Source organism: Kogia breviceps, chromosome 19, assembly GCF_026419965.1.
Source record: "Kogia breviceps isolate mKogBre1 chromosome 19, mKogBre1 haplotype 1, whole genome shotgun sequence".
Lineage (NCBI taxonomy): Eukaryota > Metazoa > Chordata > Mammalia > Artiodactyla > Physeteridae > Kogia > Kogia breviceps.
The window spans coordinates 40245539-40268294 of NC_081328.1; the positions used below are offsets into that span (position 1 = coordinate 40245539).

At 44.4% G+C, this 22756-nt stretch overlaps 1 protein-coding gene across 1 annotated transcript; it reads right to left on the reverse strand.

Moving 5' to 3' along the window:
• Nucleotides 1-1420: 1420 nt before the first annotated feature.
• Nucleotides 1421-20373, reverse strand: LSM12 (LSM12 homolog). Its single transcript, XM_059047032.2, has 5 exons — nucleotides 20153-20373; nucleotides 18176-18309; nucleotides 4685-4794; nucleotides 3141-3267; nucleotides 1421-2117 (listed from the first exon to the last, which is right to left on the reverse strand). The coding sequence occupies exons 1-5, from the start codon at nucleotides 20274-20276 to the stop codon at nucleotides 2025-2027; spliced, it is 588 nt and encodes a 195-aa protein (XP_058903015.1). The 5' UTR covers nucleotides 20277-20373; the 3' UTR covers nucleotides 1421-2024.
• Nucleotides 20374-22756: the final 2383 nt, after the last annotated feature.

The window sequence follows — 22756 nt, forward strand, 5'->3', positions numbered from 1 at the left end:
ATCTCTCAGGTTTTCTAGACCTTGCAAGGGTGCCTCTCTTCTCCCTCTTTTATCTTCTCCAGAAGTCTACATTTCCATGCGGACTAAATCAAAGGCTTGGTACTTTAAATCAAGTTCTGGCCAATGGCAGGTGATATGATGAAAGTATACTTCTCAGTCTTCTCTCATTTTTCCTCCAAACAGTCCTGTAACAAATGGTCTCATGTATGTACCCACCCCCTTTATTTCCTCTACTCCACTTACATGCAGCTCCCAACCCTGGATCCCCTTCTTAACTTATATAACTGGCACTGTTTTCTGGATGAGTTCTCAGTGGTAGAAGGAGAGGGGGTAAAGAGTAGGAAGCAGAGAGTTTAAAGGGAAAGCTTAAACCAAACACACACATCCTCAGACCCCTCCCTCTGGGGCCTCTAAAGCACGCACAAACCCGAGACATGAGTGATGGTTAAAAAAATTTGGGTTTTATTGTTTTTGCTAAACAATACTAAAAAAAAAAAAAAAAAATTTCATTTTGAAGGCAGGGCTTGAATTATTTAATTTTGATCCATTTATTTAATTAAAAAAAAAAGGAAGGGGAAAGAGATCATGGCCAAAGCAATAGTAGTTAACCCCCACCCCACCCCCAAAGCTCTAGCCAGTCACATGAGCATAACCCACCTCCCACGCCACGGTGCCTGATATTCAGACGGTGGCACACTCTACCCACTGGACCGCCTTTTGCAGGCACAGAGGCAACGGGCGCCAGTTTAACTCTCAGCAGGTTCGTCAAACCAGACAAACCGGTGGGCTAAAGTCCAGAAATTCTTCCCAGGTTTTCTGCCCATCGGCTGAGCACATACAAACTGTCATAAGCTTGTAAAACTTAAGGGGGGGTAGGGAAGGGCTTAAGAGCAGGAGGTTGGCAGAAGAGAAATGATAGGTCACCCAAGCTTTCTCCTGGGCTAGTGGCTCTGGATACAGACTTAGAGAGGTCGGAAAAGGTAGACTCCAGGTTTCTCATGAAAGAAAACCATCCTTCGAGAAGGATCTGAGATGTGCCGTGCAAAATAGTTCTTCCTGCAGAGGGCACAGGAGAAAGGGCAGTGGATGCTCCCATCTAGGAGACAGGAGGGTGGTGAGGAAGTTCTTCTAGTACCGTGAAGTAAGACAAAGGCAGAGGGAGAATCCTGAGGTTTTTGCCAAATGTGAGACTGGTACACATACAGTTAAAGACTAAAAAGCTACCAGGAACCCTCAAAGCCAGATCCCATCTGCATACACTGGTTCTACCAAGTGCTGCAGGAGGTTCTTGCTGTGAACTAAGTCAAGTTAGTTGCCTGGCTATGGGTGGTGGGGAGGACAATACACTTTTATTTTTTCAGCGGGATGAGGTGGGAAGAGCAGCCATGATCTAGTAAAAAGAGACCTGCAAGAAGCAGAAAATATTTAGAGAACATTTTAATATATATTTTCATATATATATTTAAAGTTAAGAAAAATAAAACTAATTCAAGCCATGCCCTGTGCAAAAAAAGAAAAAAAAAAAAAAAAGGAAAAATTTAAAGTGAGACCTCTGTCTGCTGCTCTAGTCTCAACTTAAGTATCACAGTCAGCTTGTTACTTTTATTTTGGAAGAGAAGATGTAAAAGTTTCTTTCAATCACTCAGAAGGCAAGTGTAGCCACTTATAAAAACAGAATGGCAGAGACAGACTGGGAAAGGAAAGTCAGAGGTGAAAGGGCAGAGCAGGAAAGGAATTTTCAAAAATAAAATTAACAAGGTGACTGTTCCAGAAGGGGGCTGTGAAAAGGACATGGTGGACCGAAGTCTGTTAGTCAAGTAATGATTCAACTTTTAAATTATTCTCTTGTTCTTTTCTGTTGGGTGTTTTGTTTGTTCAAGTCTAAGATTTGGAAATGCTGACCCTTTGTTGACAAGAGCCAACAGGAAATATAGAATCCCTTCCCTCCCCCGGCCTGCCTCCGCTGAAGCCACCACCATCGCCTCCTTGGCTGGATGCTGGAAGAGTCCTCTGTATGTGTGGACTCAGGATGACAGGGCAGCCTCCTTCTGTGGTTGCTGGGCTTGTGAACGCTGCAGTATCTTTTGGCTTTCCACGTCTCTAAAATGTTTTTCAACCTGAAAGAGACCAGTCAGCCTAGATCAGAAAAAGAGATGGGCACACAAGGCCTCCCAAACAGTTCACTCTGACTTCAACGGCCCATCCTGGCTGTCTAGCTCGTGGATTATTCAGCACCTCTACCCTTGCTGTCTGCTGGCCTTCCCAACAAGATAGCTGCGGGGGGCGGCGGGGGAGGGGGGGGTCCTCTTGTTTCAGCCACATCTTTTTGCAGCTTCAGCTAAGACTGTCTAAAAGGAGAATCTATAAAGTAGAGTATGAAGGGAGATTATTATGACCCAAACTCCCTCTCCCCTCCTTACACAAGTGCAGAATGAAAAGCTGGTGGGGAATTACAGTCTTAAAACTTTTTACATCCACAATGTTGGTCTCTCAATGCTCAGTTTGTTTTTACAAATGCTGCAACTCAATCTAGAAAGTCAGATGACACATGGAAGGGTCACAGACTCCAACAGCCACTGATGTACACCAACCAGCCCTTCCCGAGAAGAACCCTGCCTGGGTTCAGACTCAATATCGTGGAATGGTCTGGATAATTCCAAAAAGCCACACTGCAGAGGACATGGGGTTGACCACTTGCTTTATTCTGCACTGCCCAGTGGTTCCACACCCCCCCACAAGAGTGTCCAAGCCATGGCTGCAGAGCACCATGGTGCAGGGAGGCAGGGTGATCAGGCAGGGCTGCTCACAGGCTGGCTGTGTCAAAAGGGGCAGGGGGATTCCCTGGTGGCGCAGTGGTTGAGAGTCCACCTGCCAATGCAGGGGACACAGGTTCGTGCCCCGGTCCGGGAGGATCCCACATACCGTGGAGCGGCTGGGCCCGTGAGCCATGGCCGCTGAGCCTGTGCATCTGGAGCCTATGCTCCGCAACGGGAGAGGCCACAACAGTGAGAGGCCCGCGTACCGCAAAAAAAAGGATGGGGGGGGGGCAGGGACTGTGGCGTAATGTCTTGCCCTGAGGCTGGAGGGGAGAAGCCTGAGGAATCATCCTCTCCCTAAGGTTTCACAGCTCCTTTACTTACTATTTTGCGTACATGGCTCAGTGCACTCCCCTCTTTGCCTTTACAGTTTTCCACTTGATATGGGGGTGTAATAACAACTTCTTCCATGACTACGATGTTTTTTTCTTGCCATTTACAGTCTTTAATGCTGGAAGGAGAAGAGAGCAGGTGAAAGTTACCTCTTGCAAGGCATCCCACACCTCCTGCCTGATGAATAAATAACTCCAGAAAGCTAACCCCAAGTTCCTAGCTCACCACTCAGCCAATAACTGGTTGCCATCAGCCCATAGGGAGAAGTAGCCAAGAAACATTTCCTGGGCACCACTGGCTAGGAAAAGCAATGAAACCAATGCACACTTATTCCAAGGATGGTCCAGAAGAGTTACTCTGAAGCATTAGGCACCTGAAGAACTACAGAAAACTTGGTGGCAGCCTCAGAAGTCCAAACTAATTTGACTTACAAATAAACAGCTAGGCTCAGGCCACTAGATTCAATTTAAATAGCAGCCTAGGGCAGGGGTTGGCAAATTTTTTCTATAAAGGGTCGGACAGCAAGTATTTCTGGCTTTGCAGGCCATACAATCTCTGTCACAACTACTCTGCTGCTGTACCTCAAAAGCAGTCACAGACGATACATAAACAAATGAGTAGATCTGGCCCACTGGCTGCAGTTTGCCAACCTTTGGCCTAGGGGGAAATGGTACCTTTAAAAAGACAGAACAGACTCCCCATCGTATTGCACTCTGTACTCTGCTCCTCACCATCCGAAATGATAGCTGCTCCTCAAACTGGCCCGTCTCAATTATCAGACAGCTGGGTAACTTGCCAGACTGGGAAAATCCATCCCAGTTCACACCTGGGGGAACCTAGGGCAGCTGCCACTGCTAAGAGAGTTCCTTCACATACCTGTAAATGCTTAGATACTCACACCATGGCCTCAAACAGCTCTGATGCCAGCTACCATCTGTGCACCAGACCCAGGTGGTTAAATAGGGTAACAGAAGGCAGCAGGAGGAAGGGGGAGTGTCAAATGTTTCAGTTTTTCAGCAGCTAGGGAAGCTAGTGGAGAGTCAAATGACTTCTGCTGTGACAAAATGTCTTTTATGAGGTGGTAATAAGATGGCCTTCTGCTCTCCCTAACTCCCTATGTTCACCCCAATATGTAATTGGGAAGAGGGAGACAGATATAACTTTCCCTTAATAAAACTGCATCAGCTTTTAGAGAAAGGTACAAGATCAAAATAATAAAAGAGAAAGAAAGCACTAGTTCTAAATTCTGGAGTACTAGGTCTGGAAGGGACCCTTAGGGATACTCTAATCCAAAACTAATTTCTACAGATGAAGAAACTGAAGCCCAGAGCACACAACTTGTTGGAGATTACACCATTCTACCATATAGAAAGGCAACAAGCACCGCATCCCTGGAAGCTGAGGTACTACCAACACACTACCCAGCTTCGCTTGTGACATTCATAAACACGACGACCCCCAAATCAGCCACCAGACAGCACAGCCAGGCAGCATCACCCCCGGGGCAAGGGACCCCTATGCTCCCCCCAACTCACGTCTTGTGTATGGTCTGGAAGAGCTGCTGGCCCTCTAGGGAGACACCAGCGCTGATTGCATAGGCCTGGCTCAGCTTCTCCTCCTTCTCTGTCCGTGCTTTGCTGGCAAGCTAGGGTGGGGGAAAGGAAAGAGACTCAGAAAAGCATTCACCTTCATCCTTCCTTCAGGACCTAAGTTGAGGAAAAGATGCTGGAAAAGACTGGTTTGGGTAGATTCCGTTTTCTCAGAGATCAAAAGTGAAACAAACAAAAACACACAATATATACCTCAACAGTTACTGTTATTCCTGGCAAACATCTGTTCCTTCCAGTACTTACTGAATGCCTACCATGTGCCAGACATTCACTGTACTAAGCTAGAGATACAGCACAGAAGGGGGCAGGGGAGACTGACTATAAACAAAAACAAACAAGATAACTTCAGACAGGGCTAAGTGCTAGGAAGAAAACAGAGCAGGGCAAGGTTATAGAGTATGACTGGGGGGGGGGGGCTACCTGATGGAAAGTGGTGGTCAGAGATAAAAAGTAATGCATACATTTCTATGAAAGGAAAGAATTAAGAATTTTTATCAGCTACTGCACTAGAGCCTCCGGTTTAGAAGTACATGTCTACCACACCTTCAAAGACCAGGATTTGAAGTTCTAAAGACTCAACCATTCTAGTACAATTATCCGTACTCACATGGGGAGCCAGGACTCTAGGAAACCTAACCATGGATACTGTCCACCTTTGACTTGGGCTATAGCTACTATGCTCTTTAAAAAAAGGAATGGTCTGCATTCTACCTCGTGTCTGTTTCTTAACTGCCCTCTAGTGGAACAACCATAAACTAACTGATCAAGAATTGTAGTAAAATCTAGTAGGTCTACTCAAATCTAGTAAATTCGCTCCCAGCAGGGGTGGGTATCCTGTCTATTCCTACTGCCCTTCTAATACATTTCTGGTCCCCACCCCACACTACTGGTTGCTAGACTACAAAAGTACAAATTCAAGTGGAAGACAAAACAAATACACTGATGGTTTACACTAGAGGCAGATAATGCATCTGAAAGTCAAACAAATGACTTGGAGATTTTCAGATCCATGAACAAGAACATATACTTAGTATACTGATGCTGCAGCATACTAAAGACATATGCACAAACATACACATGAGAACACCCAACCTGTCACCAAATACCAGCTCCTTAAATGCAAAGAGAGATCATACCTCCAGCACATTCCCAAAGTACCTAGATGCTTGGAATTCTTAAACATTCATATTCTGCTTTAACAGTGACCTTTCAAACCATAAACCAAACATAGTTCTACAGGGGGAAAAATAAGCAAAGTGTCTAATTGTTGGTAAAATGAAGCACTTTATTTAAAGTGTGGGTTTGACTATGAAGAAGAGAAAAGGAGGCCTTCCATCAGGTTAGGGTAACTGGGGAGTCTCAACTGCCTCTGAGTTTCACAGACTGTCTGGCGGAGGAGGGGGTATGAACACAGCTCATACATGCTGTCACTTCGGACTCCCTAGGTAAAAGGGGGAAGAAAGGCCAAAACTCCGCAGTGATTTAAAGTCAGAGCTCCCTTTTCACTTGGTCCCCAGGACATGGAGAGAGACAAAATACAGCAGCAGTAAATAAACGATCTTTCAAGCCAGGTCCTGCCATTCTGGCCCCACCAGGCTACAGCTTTACAGAGAAGGAGATACACAGGGCTGACAGCATTCCCCTGGGCACTGGCAATCCCAACTGCAGCAAGGAAGCCTCGTGGCTTGAAAGAGCTCCATTTCTATGGAACGAGAACTGCTAGGGGTATATTTTAAGCACCAACAAGCAAAGCTTACTTGGTCACCAAGAAAACCCTAGTAACAAGGAGTTTCCTTGAGTCTCACTTTCCAAACAATCCTGAAGAAAATCTGAAGTCTCCAAGGAAAGAAAGGAAAACTGGAGGGAAGCAGAGCTCCCTTGGATTAACCCAGCTCCTGCAGAGCTCCTGAGAAGTGGCTAGTGGTCAGGCAGATGTTTACCCCATGAGCAGGCAGAAGGGTCTCACTTTGAGGTCTTTTTAAAAATATTTATCCCTGAAGACCAAAAACATCTCCCAATGTTGGGTCGGACAACGCTGCTTCTATAAAGCTTGTGTTGCCTAGATAGTAACAGCACCCATTCAGGAAGACAAGAGTTGGCTCAGGAAAAGCAGGCATCCATGCAGAATATTTCAGAATGAAACTGACAAATTAAGCCGGGGTTGGGGAGGGGCAGGAAGGCTGGAAGAAGAACCACTTTTGAATTTTTGTCAGAGGCAGAGTAAAATGGATATAAATCTCAGCCAGTGATTTGTTTAGACAGCCTGAGTAAAATCAACACAATGGTTATAGAACAATAATTTCAAAATATACCCTAGCCACTCCCACTCATACAATCTCTTCTAAAGGGTCTGAAAGCAAAGGAGAATGGACTAGATGATTCTCCATCTCAACCCATAGTGCAGACTGACCCCACATGCTAAATGATACAAGGGAGAGCCTTGGAAAAGTCAGCAGAAATCACTGTAAGCTGACTATTTCAATTTGCCCCAATATCCTCAACTACTCTACCTGTACCTGCTTTGGGGTTGTGCTTTGGGGATTTGGATTCACAGCAAACCCTGAAGCCTCCAGCTGCCAGTTTATGAACTGTATTTTCATGGCAATCTGAAAATGCTTAAACCTAATATTCAGCTACAGAGATCTGCTTTCACTAAGAAGCTGTATAAATGGGGTAAATTTCTCCCACAGAGAACTGCATCTATTAGGCATGAGGAAGATTACCTTCACAAAGAGAATCTAGAAATGTTTCTTCTCAAAATTGGGGTGAGAAGGGAAGGGAGATTACCCTGCTCTTTTCACACATGTTCCTGAAAACGCATGACAAATGTGGATAAGTCTCCTTTTGTAAAGCAAGTGACTATCACTCTACCCTCAAGTTAGCTGTAGCTCTACATTTCCCCACATCATATTTTTGTAAACTAATGCATATCTATAAATGGTCCAGTTACTCCAAGTTAATAAGTTTATGGTTACTGTCAAATCGCCAGAGAGAACCAATAAAAGCTGTCCCCAATAGAGAAGGTGTAGGGTGTGCCTTTTAGGCTTCAGAGGGTCATCAGGACTGCAGTTTTTAAATTCAGTTAACTATCACCATACTACATTCATTTTCAATGCAAGCATGCTAACTGCTGGCCTCTCTTCCAATCAAAACTGAAGCACTAACTGGTTAGAATCATAAAGAATGTTAAAGGCACCAACTTTAAGAATACACTGGGTTCAGGCAAACTGAGAAGCACAAACCTACAAATACATGTTACTAATGTACATGTGGCCTAATTGAAATAACTGCACAAGACAACCTGTATTTATCTACCTCTCCTTTTATTTTACACAATTCCCAGTGAAAACATTCATTCCTTGTCTACTAACCAGTTCTTCCTCTCTTGGCCATTTTATATATAGCATCTTGATGTGAGCAACAAAGAAAAGTGCATGAACTTGACTCCAAAGCACATCAATATTAAAAGGCTTCTAGTCATGCCTGCTGCTGGGTAACCCTCGAGTGAGTGAATCAGTGAACAGTGACAACACATCTCTCCTCCTGCACTCAGTGACATGGAGAAGAGGAAGCAGCCACAACAACATAATCCAAGCATCTTGTTATAACCTCATCTTGTTACTTGGTAACCAGCTGGGTCATCTTATTTCCACATACCCAGACCAGGAAAGCACAGGTGCTGTGGGGAATCCAGAGGGATTCCTACTGCAAGTATTTAACAGGCTGTGACAGCTGATAAAACAAGGGAAGCAAAGTCCAGAGAGGAACCTGCTGGATGTGACCTACTGACTCCACTGAGCCACTCTTGGTTTGTCTTCCCTCTGTATTCGGGCCTTCCAACCAGCTGCCCTCACAGAGGGGTTAGGAAGCACTGCAGCTGCTGCCCAGAACTGGCAGTGCTGCCTGCAAGGCCTGATGGAGGCTGAGGGATGGCAGACCAAAGCAGCCAAGAACCACTGCCATCTTAAGGGCCCACGCTTGCTCCTGCTGTTTCAATTCTGGGGCGCACTCCTGGAAAGCCCTCATTCTTGGCTAGCAACAAGCAGGCTCAAAAATATTTCTTCTGGGGCTTCCCTGGTGGCGCAGTGGTTAAGAATTTGCCTGCCAATGCAGGGGACACGGGTTCGAGCCCTGGTCCAGGAAGATCGCACATGCAGCAGAGCCACTAAGCCCGTGAGTCACAACTACTGAGCCTGTGCTCTAGAGCCCGTGAGCCACAACTACTGAACCCGCATGCCTAGAGCCCATGCTCCGCAACAAGCGGAGCCACTGCACTGAGAAGCCCACGCACAGCAACGAGGAGTGGCCCCCGCTCACTGCAACTAAAGAAAGCCCGCGCACAGCAGCGAACACCCAACGCAGTCAAAAATAAATACATAATATAAATAAATTTTTTAAAAAGTAACCTGAGATAGATGAATAATATGAAAACCCCAAAATAACCCAAATATTCATCAATATGAGATTCATTAAATAGTTAATTTTAAATATATATATATATTTCTTCCAACTATCAATATCCCCAAGTCTTCCTGCTCCCTGGCTGAAAGCTCCTGTCTGAAAGTTTCTAATAAAATACTGTTCTTTACAACTTCAGATAGCTGGGAACTCAAATAGAGAACCCTGCTTGAAGTCATGTCCCAGAATACGTAACAATGAACCAAAACACTGAATCAAACAGGGGAACAATAGAGTCCTAGAGGTCTGGCAATGAACACTAAAATCCTAAGAGCTATATTTGTTGAGTGAGAAATTACTCCACGCAATGCACAGAGCTACATGCTTTACATGTATTAAATGTTTAATCTTCCCAACAATTCTGTGAAATAGGGACTAAAATTTCTCCAACTTAACAGATGGACTTGCCCAAGTTTACCAAGTCACAAGTGGGAGAGTCTGGATTTGAACCCAGACAGTCTGACTCCAGAGCTTGCATTCTGAACTATGCACTATACTCAAATAGTTCCACCTGAGAGAAATAAGAGAAATGTTGGAAATACACTTATAAATTTGAATGTAGAAGAAAATGTTTTATAAAAGAGAAAACATTTTAAGCCTCAGCTGTCATCTTCTCTTTTTATCAGTGAATTCTGACATTTCCATCAATGTCCTCTGTACAGAACACAATTGTCTGCCTTTTAGTGAAGGGCCTGTTTTCTGAAAAGGGTTCCAGTCTCACCCTAAACCTCAAGGACATCCTTTATTTCTTTGGTTGAAGGTAATTCATAGGAATGCTTTTAAGAAAACAGATCCTATGTGAGAAAGCATTTCAGGCCAATGTATTCCCTGAACCCATCATTTTCTGATGTGCCAAGACTAGAGAAGCTAAGTCAAGAAAGTCTTCTGCACTAGAAAGTTAAGGCACATTGAGAGCGTTGAGCTCTGATGAAAAACACCGTGCAGCAATTAAACTCCAAGAAAGATATTTAAAAGAAAAAAAAGGAAAAACACCCTTGCAAATCCAGGGGCCACAGTGCCACCTCTGTCTCCAGGCTCTGACCAGCATATTGCTGTCGTACAATACAGGCCACAGCCTCAAGTCAGTCAGTACACGCTATAAGCAAGGTTTTATACTTCACCTGGCTTAGAACAAAAACTAGTTGCCAGCAAAGTCAATAGTTTTTCTTAATTATTTGTAATTATGTCAACAAACACTATTCATAGCTACAAAAGACAGCTAAACCTCCTGGACACCAACAGAGTAATTTCCTAGTCCCAAGACCCTGACACCAGCACTGCTGTGGAACCTCCACAGGACTCAGCCAGGAAAAAAAACTGGCACAGATATAAACTGAAATTTGACCTCAGCAACCTGTCTGTGAGAGTACACGCTCAAATTTGCCATCTCACACATGGCCGTGAGGATTAAGGGAGATAACATGGGTGAAAGCACTAGGTGAGTTGTAAAGCACTGTACAAATATTAGCTGTTAACATTATTATTATAACATCATTATTATTAGTACAGAGAAGGTGGCTTGTGGGTTATTTCAAAAAAATTCATATAATCCAACCTTCCTTTAGCCAATGAGCTCAGGGCTCTCTCTCTCTTCTGCTTTCTGTAAGAGCTGCTAGAGAGGCTATTAATCCATAACAGAATAACTTCCAAAATATAACTGGAATATTAAGTTGGAAAATGCACTTTATGTGCCAAAATGGGAGCTTTGCTTATAGAATAAAGAGTTGACTTTATTCAGAGATAGTGAAAGAACCATGTGCTGTCGTTTCCTGGGCTCTGAAGAGGGCAGAAAAAGAAAAGTAAAAAAGAAAAGTCACTCCCTTGCCCCCCCACCCAAACAAAAGAGATTCCAGCTCAAACCCCTACCTACCACTCACTAGCTGCATGAATCTGAGCAAGAAGCATAACCTCTCTTGAGCCTTAGTCCATTCATGGGGGCCCATCCTAAAGGGTTGTTATTGGAGTTCTGTAAGATATACATGTAACACCAATACTGGCACTTAACTAGTCCCTTCCCTCATTTCTAAGAACTGCCACCAGTTTAGCTCACTGACAGAATAGCAAAAGTTTCTAAATTGCAAAGATGGACAAACTGAATCAATCCAAATCAGCTTGTTTCCATTTAACTTCCCTCCCTTTACCTAATGAATTGTGATTTATTCTTCAAGACCCTACTCCACTGTTACATCTGAGAAGGCTTTCTTAAAATGTTCACTACTTTAAGCCAAGGATTGGCAAACTACAGCCTGTGGGCCAAATTCAGACAACCACCTGTTTTAGTTAAGTTTTATTGGAACGACCATGACCATTTGTTTACATATCACCCACGGCTGCTTTTGCGACAAAGGCAAAGTTGACAGTTGTGACAGAGAATGTATAGCCCACAAAGCCTAAAATATTTACTATTGGGTCCTTTACAGAAAAGATTTGCTGCCCCCCTGCAAAAAGTTAAATGCTGCTGTCTCTCACCACTCCCAAACATGAGATTTTTGAGGGCAAAAGCAGTATCTTAATCATCCTGACATTCGCAGCACCAGGAAGGGAGGGGGAGAGAGAGGGAAGTCAGATCAAAGGAAAAGAAACCTTGACTATCAGAGATGCACAGAACAGTTCCCAATGGTTAAGTGGCTAAAACACAGTCATACAACAATTCATTAGCAGCCCAGCTGTGAAAAGAACCCAGTTCTTCAAACTCCCCACATTCTACCACACTATAGTGTTAGCTTTTGGCATGGTATATAGATCCTTTAACTTTCTAGTTCATGTACAATTTGCTTCACTCCCCAGGGTAGTTTCTGGTATTTATCTAAGCTAGCCTTAAATTCCAATGCTAGAACTTGACTGCACCGCTTGTGTTTTTCTTCCCCCCAAGCCTGATCTCTGCCAGGAAAATTAAACCAGTTAGAATGCCCCTTTCTTAACACTGTAAGAGATACTACCACTGAGCTATCAGTAAAGTGCTTATTTTGAATCGTCTCTGTGTCAAAGAGATAGAATGCAGAGGTGGCTGCAACAGCACACCTATGGCACATCTCTGCCAGTCACTTGGGCCGAGCAATCTGTCTTTTCACAATGACGATTCTCCCCACACCTCTGTGATGTCAGGAAAGCCCCTTTCAGAACCAGACTCTTGACCTGAGCAGGGCTCCACCAAGTCAGCTGGCTGCCATGCACTATAGCCTGAAGTGAGTCATGAGCCCTAGCCTGGCACGCTGCACCCCCTACTATGGTTATCAGGTTGACCCCAATGTTTGAATGCCACCAAATGTGACCTCTTCCAAAGGTTAGTGATTTTTAAAATGCCAGTCAATCACTCTATCTCTCTGCTTTCATCATCTCACACCACTCACTACTTACTGTGTCCCTGTTACTCAGCAATGACGGGTTCTTCCTCTTCACCCCACACTTGCTTGCATCTTCATGACACTTCTGTGAGGAAGCAGCTGTCGGCTCAGAGTCAGGTGCAAAACTTACTGGTGGACTCTAACCTGGGACTGTGGCCTTGACAACATATTCTAATCAAGTGAGCCAGTAGGTTACATGTAGCTTCTAGAAGCCAGAAAAATTTTATCTGACAAAAAAAGTCTTGCCTTCCCTAGACAAGTTATTTCCCTTGCACTTTCATAATATGAACACATTCTAGCTTTTACTAATATATACATACCTAAACATAGGGTGGTCAAGTCATCTGATTCTACTTGGTGATAACTCCACACCTCAACACATTAGGGTCAAGATATGGTCAAGGTCTCAGCTAACAGGATAGGTCCATGAACACAGGCCACAATGTAGTAGCTACCAATGACCCCAGGAATTTACTCATACTTGAGGATTATCCCTCACATCAACAGAAAGCCGTAAGGTTACGCTAAATCTTAGCTTTCAAGCTGGTTAGAACTCAAAACAAAAACCAAGTCAATTCTTCCCTGTGTGACATCATACCTAAAGGGAAGCAATGACGTCAGTTCCTTTCAAAAGTGAACTTTGTGACTCTTCCACTTTCTCAGCCTTCCCAGGCCCTTCCACTCCCAGACCAATCTCCCAAGTATCATTTTTATCCAAAGGCAGCAAACTCATTCTTCATTACCAGGTGCTGATGAAAAGCTCTTTGAATCTCTTCTTCCTGGTTCTTCTTCCATTTAATCACTCACTGCTGGTTAGTAAGGTACAAATGGGTAATAAATACTCAAAACAGGCTGATCAGTCAGTGGGGTTTGGTAAGAGAGGTAGATGCCTCATCTGTGGAGTTCGCTTTTCCATGCTTTGTCCCTTCTCCTGCCTCCTGCACAACACACAAGCATCTCCTCTAGAAAGACTTCTCCAAAGCAGCAAAGTGAAAAGAAGACTTTCAAGTCATTAGATGCACTGGAGGCATTTACCCAAACAAATGAATACATGGCGCTTGCCTTGGCCGTCTTGGTGAGTTTTTTCCTAAGAGCCTCAGGAGTTGAAAGCACAACCTCTCGGGTTCTGTGAGTGCTCACACTAAGCTCCAGTACTCAGGCAAGTGTTCACTTAATTATGGCACTTGGTAACACTGCCCTGGAAATTCACGTTAATTCTGGTCACAACAAGAGGTATCCAATATAATTTTGATTTTCCCCAGTCTCGGGTTGGCAAGTTCGCATATCTGAGTGAATGTCAGATCCAGTATCAGGAAAGACTGACACAGGAACAGTGCCAATGTTCTTGGCTGCTTCCCTTTGTCATACTGTCCCTCTCCCCGCTTCCTGCTCCTGCACCATAATTCCAGGAACATCAACTGGCTGCGCACAGCTAATGGGGGAGAAGAGGACTAACATCTGCCAACTCTGGCCAACCTGACCTAGTCCTCCAAACAACTCTATGAGATACAGGTACTAACATGATCCCATCTCTATGGTGAGAAAGCTGATGCTCGGCAAGGTTAAGAGGCAGAGAAGTGACTTTAGAGACTTATCCACTTGGTTCCAATGTTCTTTCTACTAGACCATTCTGCTCCTGACCACACAACACAGATGTTTCTCTTTACTCAGAAATATTACTTAGGATTATAGATATCTGCATACTCATTTCATGTCACCAACCTACTCTATAAGTTCCTTGGGTAAGTACACAGAAGCAGAAAAAACATGGGACTTTGCCATCAAAACATCAGACCTGAGTTCAAATCCCAGCTCAATCACTTACTAGTTGAATGACCTTAAGCTAGTGACTCATCCACTCTGAGACTCAGTTTACTCTTCTGTAAGACGGAGATGGTACCCACACCATAAGAACTATTGTTAGGATTAAACGAGATGTCTACCGATGACTAGTTCGGAGGGTGGCATGTAAAAATATTAGTTCCCACATTACTTGCCACATAACCTAGAACAAGTCACTTAAACTGATAGGCCTATCTTCCCATCTCTTAAACTAAAAGGAAAAGAATACACTCTAAAGATCACAAAGCATGGTTTTGAGAATGAACCAAGATGTGTCAAAGCTCTTTGTAAACTGTAAAGCCCTAGAAAAATGTAAGGTATGGTCCCCAACAGAGCTTACCACAATGCCTTGCACAAAATAATTTTCAGTAAATGTTTGATAAATGCTACATAAAAGAGAACTCTGTTAATACGGACATGTCCCAAATCATCTGAGAGCACTGCTAACTCATGGGCAATCTTTATCCCCAGAGAACAAAATGTGGAGTCAATTCAAAGGAACTTGTTTAGAAACACTTTACTTCACCCTACCATGCAGACCCTGGGCTCTCATCCTCATGCAATATTTAAACCTTCCTCGTGACAGAAAACTAGTAAGCCACATGGTGAATAACCTGAACCTCACTTATGATTGGCTTTGGTGTGCTTCTGTACTTTTACAGTCAGGAAATTTGAAACAATTTTACAGGGTACAATGTTACTGTGGAGAAGATAAAATGACATTCAAAACTTCCACCTTCTGCAACCCCACTGTCCTCTTCCAAGCTTCCTCTTACATCTCACTGCTGTGGACAGACATAGGACATCTTAGCCTGAAGTGAAAGTGCCAACCAAAAGCAAAACAAGCTCATCTCCAAGAATTGCTAGTTCACACCATCTCTAGTTGGTCTGGAATTAAATATTTCCTTTAAAAGCCCTTCTATTCCATTTCCTGAATAAATATCGGGTTTATATCAACAGGTTTAATTAAACAGAGCACTTACTATGTCGGCAAGATGAGCCAGCATGTGATGTTATCTTCCACTGCAAGTGGAGTACACAGGTAGTGCTCCCTAGACTGCAAGTATCAACAGTTTTCTTCCAGGGATTTCAAGGCACTTTAGTTCCCTTCTAAAACGCTTAAACAATCCTCCATCCTAAAAAAAAAAAACTCAAGCTCATGCTCTTAAATGAGATGAACTTTTCATGTTATTCAAGCAACACGTAGTTGCCCAGATTAGCTGTTTTCAGTAACAGTAAGAGCCCTCGGGAAGAATCACAAAGCATCCTCAAAGGTTGGTTTCAAGGGAAAACCAATACAGCTTATTCATAAACAACTCTACGAATGAAGAATGAATAAATGAAACCCAAAAATAGCCCTCCAACCTAATTTTAGTCTTCAGTTTCTGACTCTTTTTTCAAGACTTGGCAAGCAGGCCACAAAGTAAGAAAAGTAAAGATTTCTGGTATTTCACAACCTATTACTTCCAGCTGCTTTCTTGAAAGAGTGGGTAAACAACTAGTTTACATTAATGCTAGTAGACAACTGACCAGAAGAAAAGCAAAACCCTAAAGGCAGAGACAATCCGCAAACTAATAACCAAGAACTATTTATACTTGAAGTCAAATGTAAGAAAAGAATTGCTTCTCAACAGCTCCTACTTAACAGTCCCACCCACACCACTCCAGCCCCTCACAGATAAATGGTGGCACCTGGTGGGCATAAGAGCCGAATCCTGTGTCTTTTACATTTGAGAAAATCATCCCTCTTTCAGATAACCTTTCCTTGACTACTGACTAAAGGTTGTTGACAAACTTCTCATACCCTACAAACACTAAAGGATAACTTAGAGCCCTTTTCACCCTCAACATACCAGGCATAAACTATTTTATTTGAAACTTTAAAAATCTCTTCTGGGGACTTCTCTGGTGGCACAGGGGTTAAGAATCCGCCTGCCAATGCAGGGGACACGGGTTCAAGCCCTGGTCTGGGAAGATCCCACATGTCGCGGAGCCACTAAGCCCATGCTCCACAACTACTGAGCCTGCCCTCTAGAGCCTGCGAGCCACAACTACTGAGCCCACGTGCCACAACTACTGAAGCCACGCACCTAGAGCCCGTGCTCCGCAACAAGAGAAGCCACCGCAACAAGAAGCCTGCGCACCACAACGAAGAGTAGCCCCCGTTCACCACAACTAGAGAAAGCCTGCACGCAGCAATGAAGACCCAACGCAGCCAAAAATAAAATAAATAATCTCTTCTGCTAACAGAAGATCATCCAAAGACGACCTATACTTTAATAGGAGGACTGAGCCAGTGTTCCAAAAATCTGTAAGTCTAAGAATGGGACATTCTGTATGCAACAGCCTTTAGTATGAAACCCAAGACCCTTCTGAATCTGTCCTCAGACATCAGTTAAAAAAAAAAGTGTGGCACTTCCCTGGAATCTAGAAAGAAGGAGCTCCAGATCTGAGGTAACTGCATTCTGCCAGCCTCAGTCTCTCTCCTCAGCTGCCTGAGTGTCTCCCTGCTTTGCTGAATTGTAGCAAACACACTACATTCTCAAGAGAGGCAACAAAAGAATACACATTATTACAATACTCTTATACAGGGAAAAAAACTTCCACCACACTAATTCAAGAGACTTAAGGAAAGGCAACAGTTATGAAAATTGAAGGCCTAACTTATTCATTCAACAAGTAATTAACGAAGCACCTACTCTGTGCAAGGCTCTGTATATTTAGTGATGAACGAAACAGGTATAGTTCCGATCCCCACAAAACAAATTTTGGTTAGACAGAAAAGAAAACAAATGATATACAATTATAATTACAAAAAAGCTATGAAGAGGGTAACCTTAAGTCGCAATTTGCCCAGGACACACCAATCTATACTTGCCTTGGTGTAAAACAAAAGCACTGCCCCCCTTTACTCTCGAAAATGTCCCAGATTGGACTATAAATGATATGTCACCTTATCTCTGAAGGCTAAGGTACTGTAAGAGAGAATAATGGGGGCAAATCACTATAGCCTGAGTGATCAGAGAAGACTTCTTGAAAGAAGTGCCATTAAACTGACTCCTGATGGATATGGCTCCAGTCATTCTGAAAGGGTGTTCCAAGTACAGGGGACAGCAAAGGCTACAATAGGGCTTGGGGTATTACTATTACTGATCAACATGAACTTTGGCTAAAACAACTAAAGTATCAGGAAAGTTATTTGAGGGTTCCCAGAGACCAATTTGTACATCCAAGATTAAAATATACTAAAACTCTAATTTGGTTAGACCTCGAAATTCAAACATAAAGACAAAAACAAAGCTCTAAGGCAGTGGTTTTCAAATTTTTGTAGGTCATTAATCCCTCTGAGAATCTAAAAAAATATTCCAAATCTTCACCCAGGAAACATATATTCTCATGTGCACACATACACAATTTCAGGAGGTTCAGAAGCAACGTCCCTACCCAACCCTCCCAACACTAGAACTTCACACATGGACTGCAGGTTGCGAGGAGGGGGCGGGGAGCCCTCTTTCACAAAGTACAAAAGCCATCTCTGAACTCTATTTCTCTATTTGGGCATTAAGACATTTCTTAAAATCTTCTGAAGATACCCAGGAATAAAGAGAACAGTTAAACTGATATATTTTTTTAAAAATATATCAAAACAAGCAATTGTAAATCACTGAAAAAAATGAAAAACAAACAATGGACAATGTATGTACAACCAAGAGTCAATGAGACTCAAATTTCCCATCATTTTGGAGAACCAGAACTGCCCTCAAGTCCTTACCTTACTAACATTGAGTGAAGCTAGGGGAGGAGGGGTTTCTGTTCGGTCATTAATTATTTCCACTTCTGAAACATACTGTAAGTTTATGAGCAAGATGTCTGCGTGGTTGGGCTTTCCACTGGAAGAGGGACATTCTGGTGAAAAAATAAAGTTAAGGAAAATAGGGGCAAGCAGAGAACTGACACATCCCAAAGGGGCATGGAAAACACAATTCACCCAAGGCCTGTGTAAAAGGTGTGCCACAAGCAAGAGAGGGAGCCTCACAAGAATCACACCTCTCCTCAGGAAATCTCTGCCCTGTCACTTTCCTCCCGCACAACCCCATCACCAAAAGATCTCAAGCTTTTCAAAGCCAAACACAATCCAAAACTGGAAGCCTCAACAGTGTTTCGGGCACCTTCTCTTTACCAGTTTTATGAAGAGGCTTAATACAGTTTTAATGCCATTATGTATACTGTTTGTCTTGAACCTAATGAACCACACTGAAGAGCAAGTACTTTCTGTTCTTGGTATAATACTCCCTATATCCGAACAGTGCTCTTTTCTCTTTTTCAGATTTGAGATTTCCCATTTTGCACAGGACAAAACTACAACGCTGGAAAGGAAGCTCACTCAAGGTGACCCAGCTAGCTAACCCATTCATTCATTCACTCACTCACTCACTCACTCATTCTCCAACCATTTCTCAAAAGCATACTGTATGTCAAATAAAGGTAGAGTAATTCTTCATTCTGAAACCCTTCCAACTAAACCACTAATGTAAAAGGTCTTACTTGGTCCAGGTATGAAGTCTTGTGTTTAAAAAACAAAAATTAAAAAAAACCCGCAACTGTTCTTGCTGTATTTAGTTTCAAAGGACATCTTCCTAAGCTACAAATCCACACCAGTAGTTAAATGAATTAAAATACTTGCCAGTCAAAGGCACCGGCAGAATCAGTAAGAAACTCCCTTTTGAAAGGTGCCATAAGAGATTACTCTTCAAAAAAAAAAAAAAATCCAGATAAACCCACCTGTGGCTCAAATAAAAGGGGAAGGGGTGGCACATTTATTACAACCAGGTAGTATACTGTTTCCACGACTGAGTTTCCTGGAGTAATTCAGAAATCACTTCCACCCCAAAGAAGGAGACCACCTTTTCCATTCTGTTTAACACTCACACATTCAAAAGGGAAGGCTACTGCTATGGAGAAGTCAGGACTCCATGTGCTGGGCTGACAAGAGAAGACAGTTTACTCTTTCACGTGTAACCCACACATCCATACATAAGCCCCTGAAAAATGTGGTCCTCTCTCTAGACCAGGTTTCCAATACAAACATCCCCAAAACAGCAACTTCCAAATCACTGAGAAGCCGAAAATTCAGCACTCCCTGCCCCCAGCGGCACCACGCATACACAAGCACCAGCAAAACAAGCCCCTATCCCCAGTTCTGCTACAAACTCTGTCCTGCAGCTACTCTCCCCGCAAACAGGCGAGGCCCATTTGGTCACCACCCCACCGCCCTTTCTTGGACCAAATCCCATCAGTGGACAACCCCTCCTGAACTCCATACCCTTGTCCCACTCACTAGCAGTTCCTTACTCTACACACCCCCTCCCCACCTGATTCTACCCGTCCCCCTCCCACCCGGGCTCCAATCACCAGCCCCCTCCCACGACCACCCCTCTCCGGATTACTGTGTCCCCTCTCCTAGCGTTCCCCCCGAAAAGCCATCAGCGTGTCAAGCCCCCCTCCACCCACCCACCCTCGTTCGGGGCCCAGCTCCCACAAGGGGTGGGAGACGAGGGTCCCCAAGGCGGACCGAGGGACCCGCGAGAGGGGGAGGGGAGCTCAGGGCCGTGCGCATGCGCTCCGGGCGCCGCGGTAGCCGGTCGCCCCTAGGCCCGGAGAGGGCCCCAGCCACCGCCGTCGTCCCCCGCCCCCCCACCGCCGCACATACACGCCGGCCCGGCCTCGGGCTCCGCGCAGGGAAGGATACTTAAAGCCAGCATCTTGGACTGGTAGTCGAAGGCTACCACCTCGCCCTGCAGCCGCTGCTCCTGGCACGTCCGGCACGACACCTGGCTCCCAACGCTGAAGTACTCGCCCGGAGGAGCCGCCATCTTGGGAGAGCAGCCGCGGCCGGCGGCGGCGGCGGCAGCAGCGGGCGAAAGCCGGGCCCCCAGTGAGCGCCGCGCCGCGACGCACGGGGCGTGCTGACGTCACACGCTAGGGCGTGGCCTGGACTGGGTGGGGCGGGAGCCTAGGTGGATGAGGAGAAAAGAGGAAATAAAGAGGCATGTGAATAATTACGTTTGTGCGGCTGCGCCCGGTCTGTAACAGGCTTGCAAGGTCCATTTTAGAAGTTAAAGATAAATGACCTACGTGGAATGAAAAGGGGAAGGAGGAGGGAACTGCAGTCTCCATTACGTGCACACCTTGACACAAGAGTTTGATGAATGAACTCTATATTTTACAAATGAGGAATCCGAGGCCCAGAAGACTTAACTAAACTTGCTCAAAACGATTACACCTAACTACAAAGTGGTAGTGGAAAGAATATTGGCTGTAGAGTTAGCTAAAACGGAATCGGAATTCCACTGAGTTATATGACCTTGAGCAAATTACTAAGCCTGATTCTTTTATTCCTTCTGTATTATCGCTGTTGAGCATCCAGCAACCCTTTGATGTAGGAATCAATATTCTCATTTTACGGAGGAAGAAACTCTTAGACTAAATTGTGTCCATGGTCGCACAACTAGCAAGGATTCGGTCTACCTGTTTCCAAAGACAGTGCTATTTACTGCTATGCTATATTAGATAATACCTCACAGAGTAGTTAGGAGGAGCGGGAGATAATGAGATAATGTGTACAAATGCATGGCATGCAGTAGATCCTTAATAAATGGTAGTTCCTCCGTGATCACCCATCACTGTTGGAACTCAAGATGCTTCCCCATCTCCCATCTTGCCCTCTCCTCTAGAAAACCGGGCAAAGAGCTAGAATGAGGAGCAATGGTATTGACAAAGGGAGTCTTGGGGCAGGAGTTTTGGGCCCCCCATTAATGACTATCTAATACACGAAACAGTTTTCTTAACATGTAAGTACAATGCAGATGCATTTTCAAGCCCTACCATCACCAGTTGCCATCCCTAACCCACCTACCCTTCCACTAAAGAAATTCTAGAGCCTCATGTATGAGTAACGACAGGCAAAGAGAGGGAGGCAAAGGGCCAGTCCTGGCACTACGTAACCTGAACAAATTTCAAAAGTGTTTCCTTGCCTTGCAAGAGACATCAACTTCCTAAAGTTGGCCCATATTAGTACAATCATTGTAACAGAAATAAACATACTGCTCCCTCATACTTGAGTTTTTCCAGAGAACTTTCACGTCTACCCCATAACAAGTCATACATAACTGCCACTCCACCTTTTATATAACGTGATTATAGGTTCTCATAAATGACTGCCAGGCACTGTTAGGAAAAGCATCCTGGAAGAAGTGGAAAAATCTGAGACCTGAAAGACAAGCAGGGAAAGAGTGGCCATGTTCTAAGCAGAGGTAACTGCAGGCATCAGGACCCCTAAAAGGAGAGAGCTTGGTGATTTCAGGGAGCATAAAGTAGCTCAGAAATATCATGAAACAGAATGTGGGACTGGGCTGGTAATGGTTGTCTTGGCTAGAGGCCAAGCAAACTTTCAAAGACTAAGAAAATTTAGGCTTTTTCCTTGGGGCAATTGAAAAACATTTAGCAAGGGAGTGAAATGAGATTTGTATCCAGCTTCCTTTCCCCACACCTTTTTAATTAGTGAAATTAATCTCTTTCCAAGAACCCAAATTTACATTCTCATTTTCACCCCTCAAAAACTCTCCAAGAACAAAGTTGTTTGAGGTAGGAAGGAACAACTTCACCAGTCTCCTCCCACCTCACCTCTGCCTCTAGGCAAGGCCTCACCTAGAATAGCTGAGATTTCTATTTTCTGTGTGTTCCTCCAAAGGATTATTCCAATTTTTGTCGTGGGTGTGTGTGCCTCTCCTCTTCCTTTACCAACCCAGCTACTATCTCATGGTTTATCTGCCCAGCGGGGTTCTGGAAGGCAAGATGACAAGAAGACGAAAGGAGAGGGGCAAGGCGAGCACAGAACTGGGAGGAAGGGTGATTTAGACTGTGCTATGCGTAACAATTCTCAAGCCGTTAGGGATGACCCCTCAAAATCAAGAGGCTGATCTGTCAGCCTCCAAATCAACAGCAGAGGAATTCAAGCAGGAGAGTCTTGGGCTGGGGGAGGAAGGGGTGTACCGATTAGCCAGCTGTGTGTGCAAACGTAGGGGTCCGCTTCAGCACCGACCAGAGGGATGCCTGGCTCCCCGGAGCAGGGGTTGTCCCTAGCCTTCTCTCCAAGAGATCTCGAAATATTTTTGGAGGGTAGGGGTACTGGAGGAGAAAGGTCTTGTTTGGAAGGAATCCTGGCCCGGGATATTACATATCCATCTTCACAGAAGTAAAGGAGGGACCCTGGAGGCACCGCCGACCCTCAGGTTTAGTCTGTCGCATGACCCGGAACAGCAGCTGGAGCCGCCTCTACGCCCTCTGCCCACGT

Coding starts and splice junctions, on each gene's coding strand:
- LSM12 (XM_059047032.2), bottom strand. CDS start 20,276: ATGGCGGCTCCTCCGGGCGAGTACTTCAGCGTTGGGAGCCAGGTGTCG. Junction 3,268..4,684: donor TTCCAGACCATACACAAGAC/GTGAGTTGGGGG, acceptor TTCTCCTTCCAG/CATTAAAGACTGTAAATGGC. Junction 2,118..3,140: donor TGAGCCATGTACGCAAAATA/GTAAGTAAAGGA, acceptor GGTCTCTTTCAG/GTTGAAAAACATTTTAGAGA.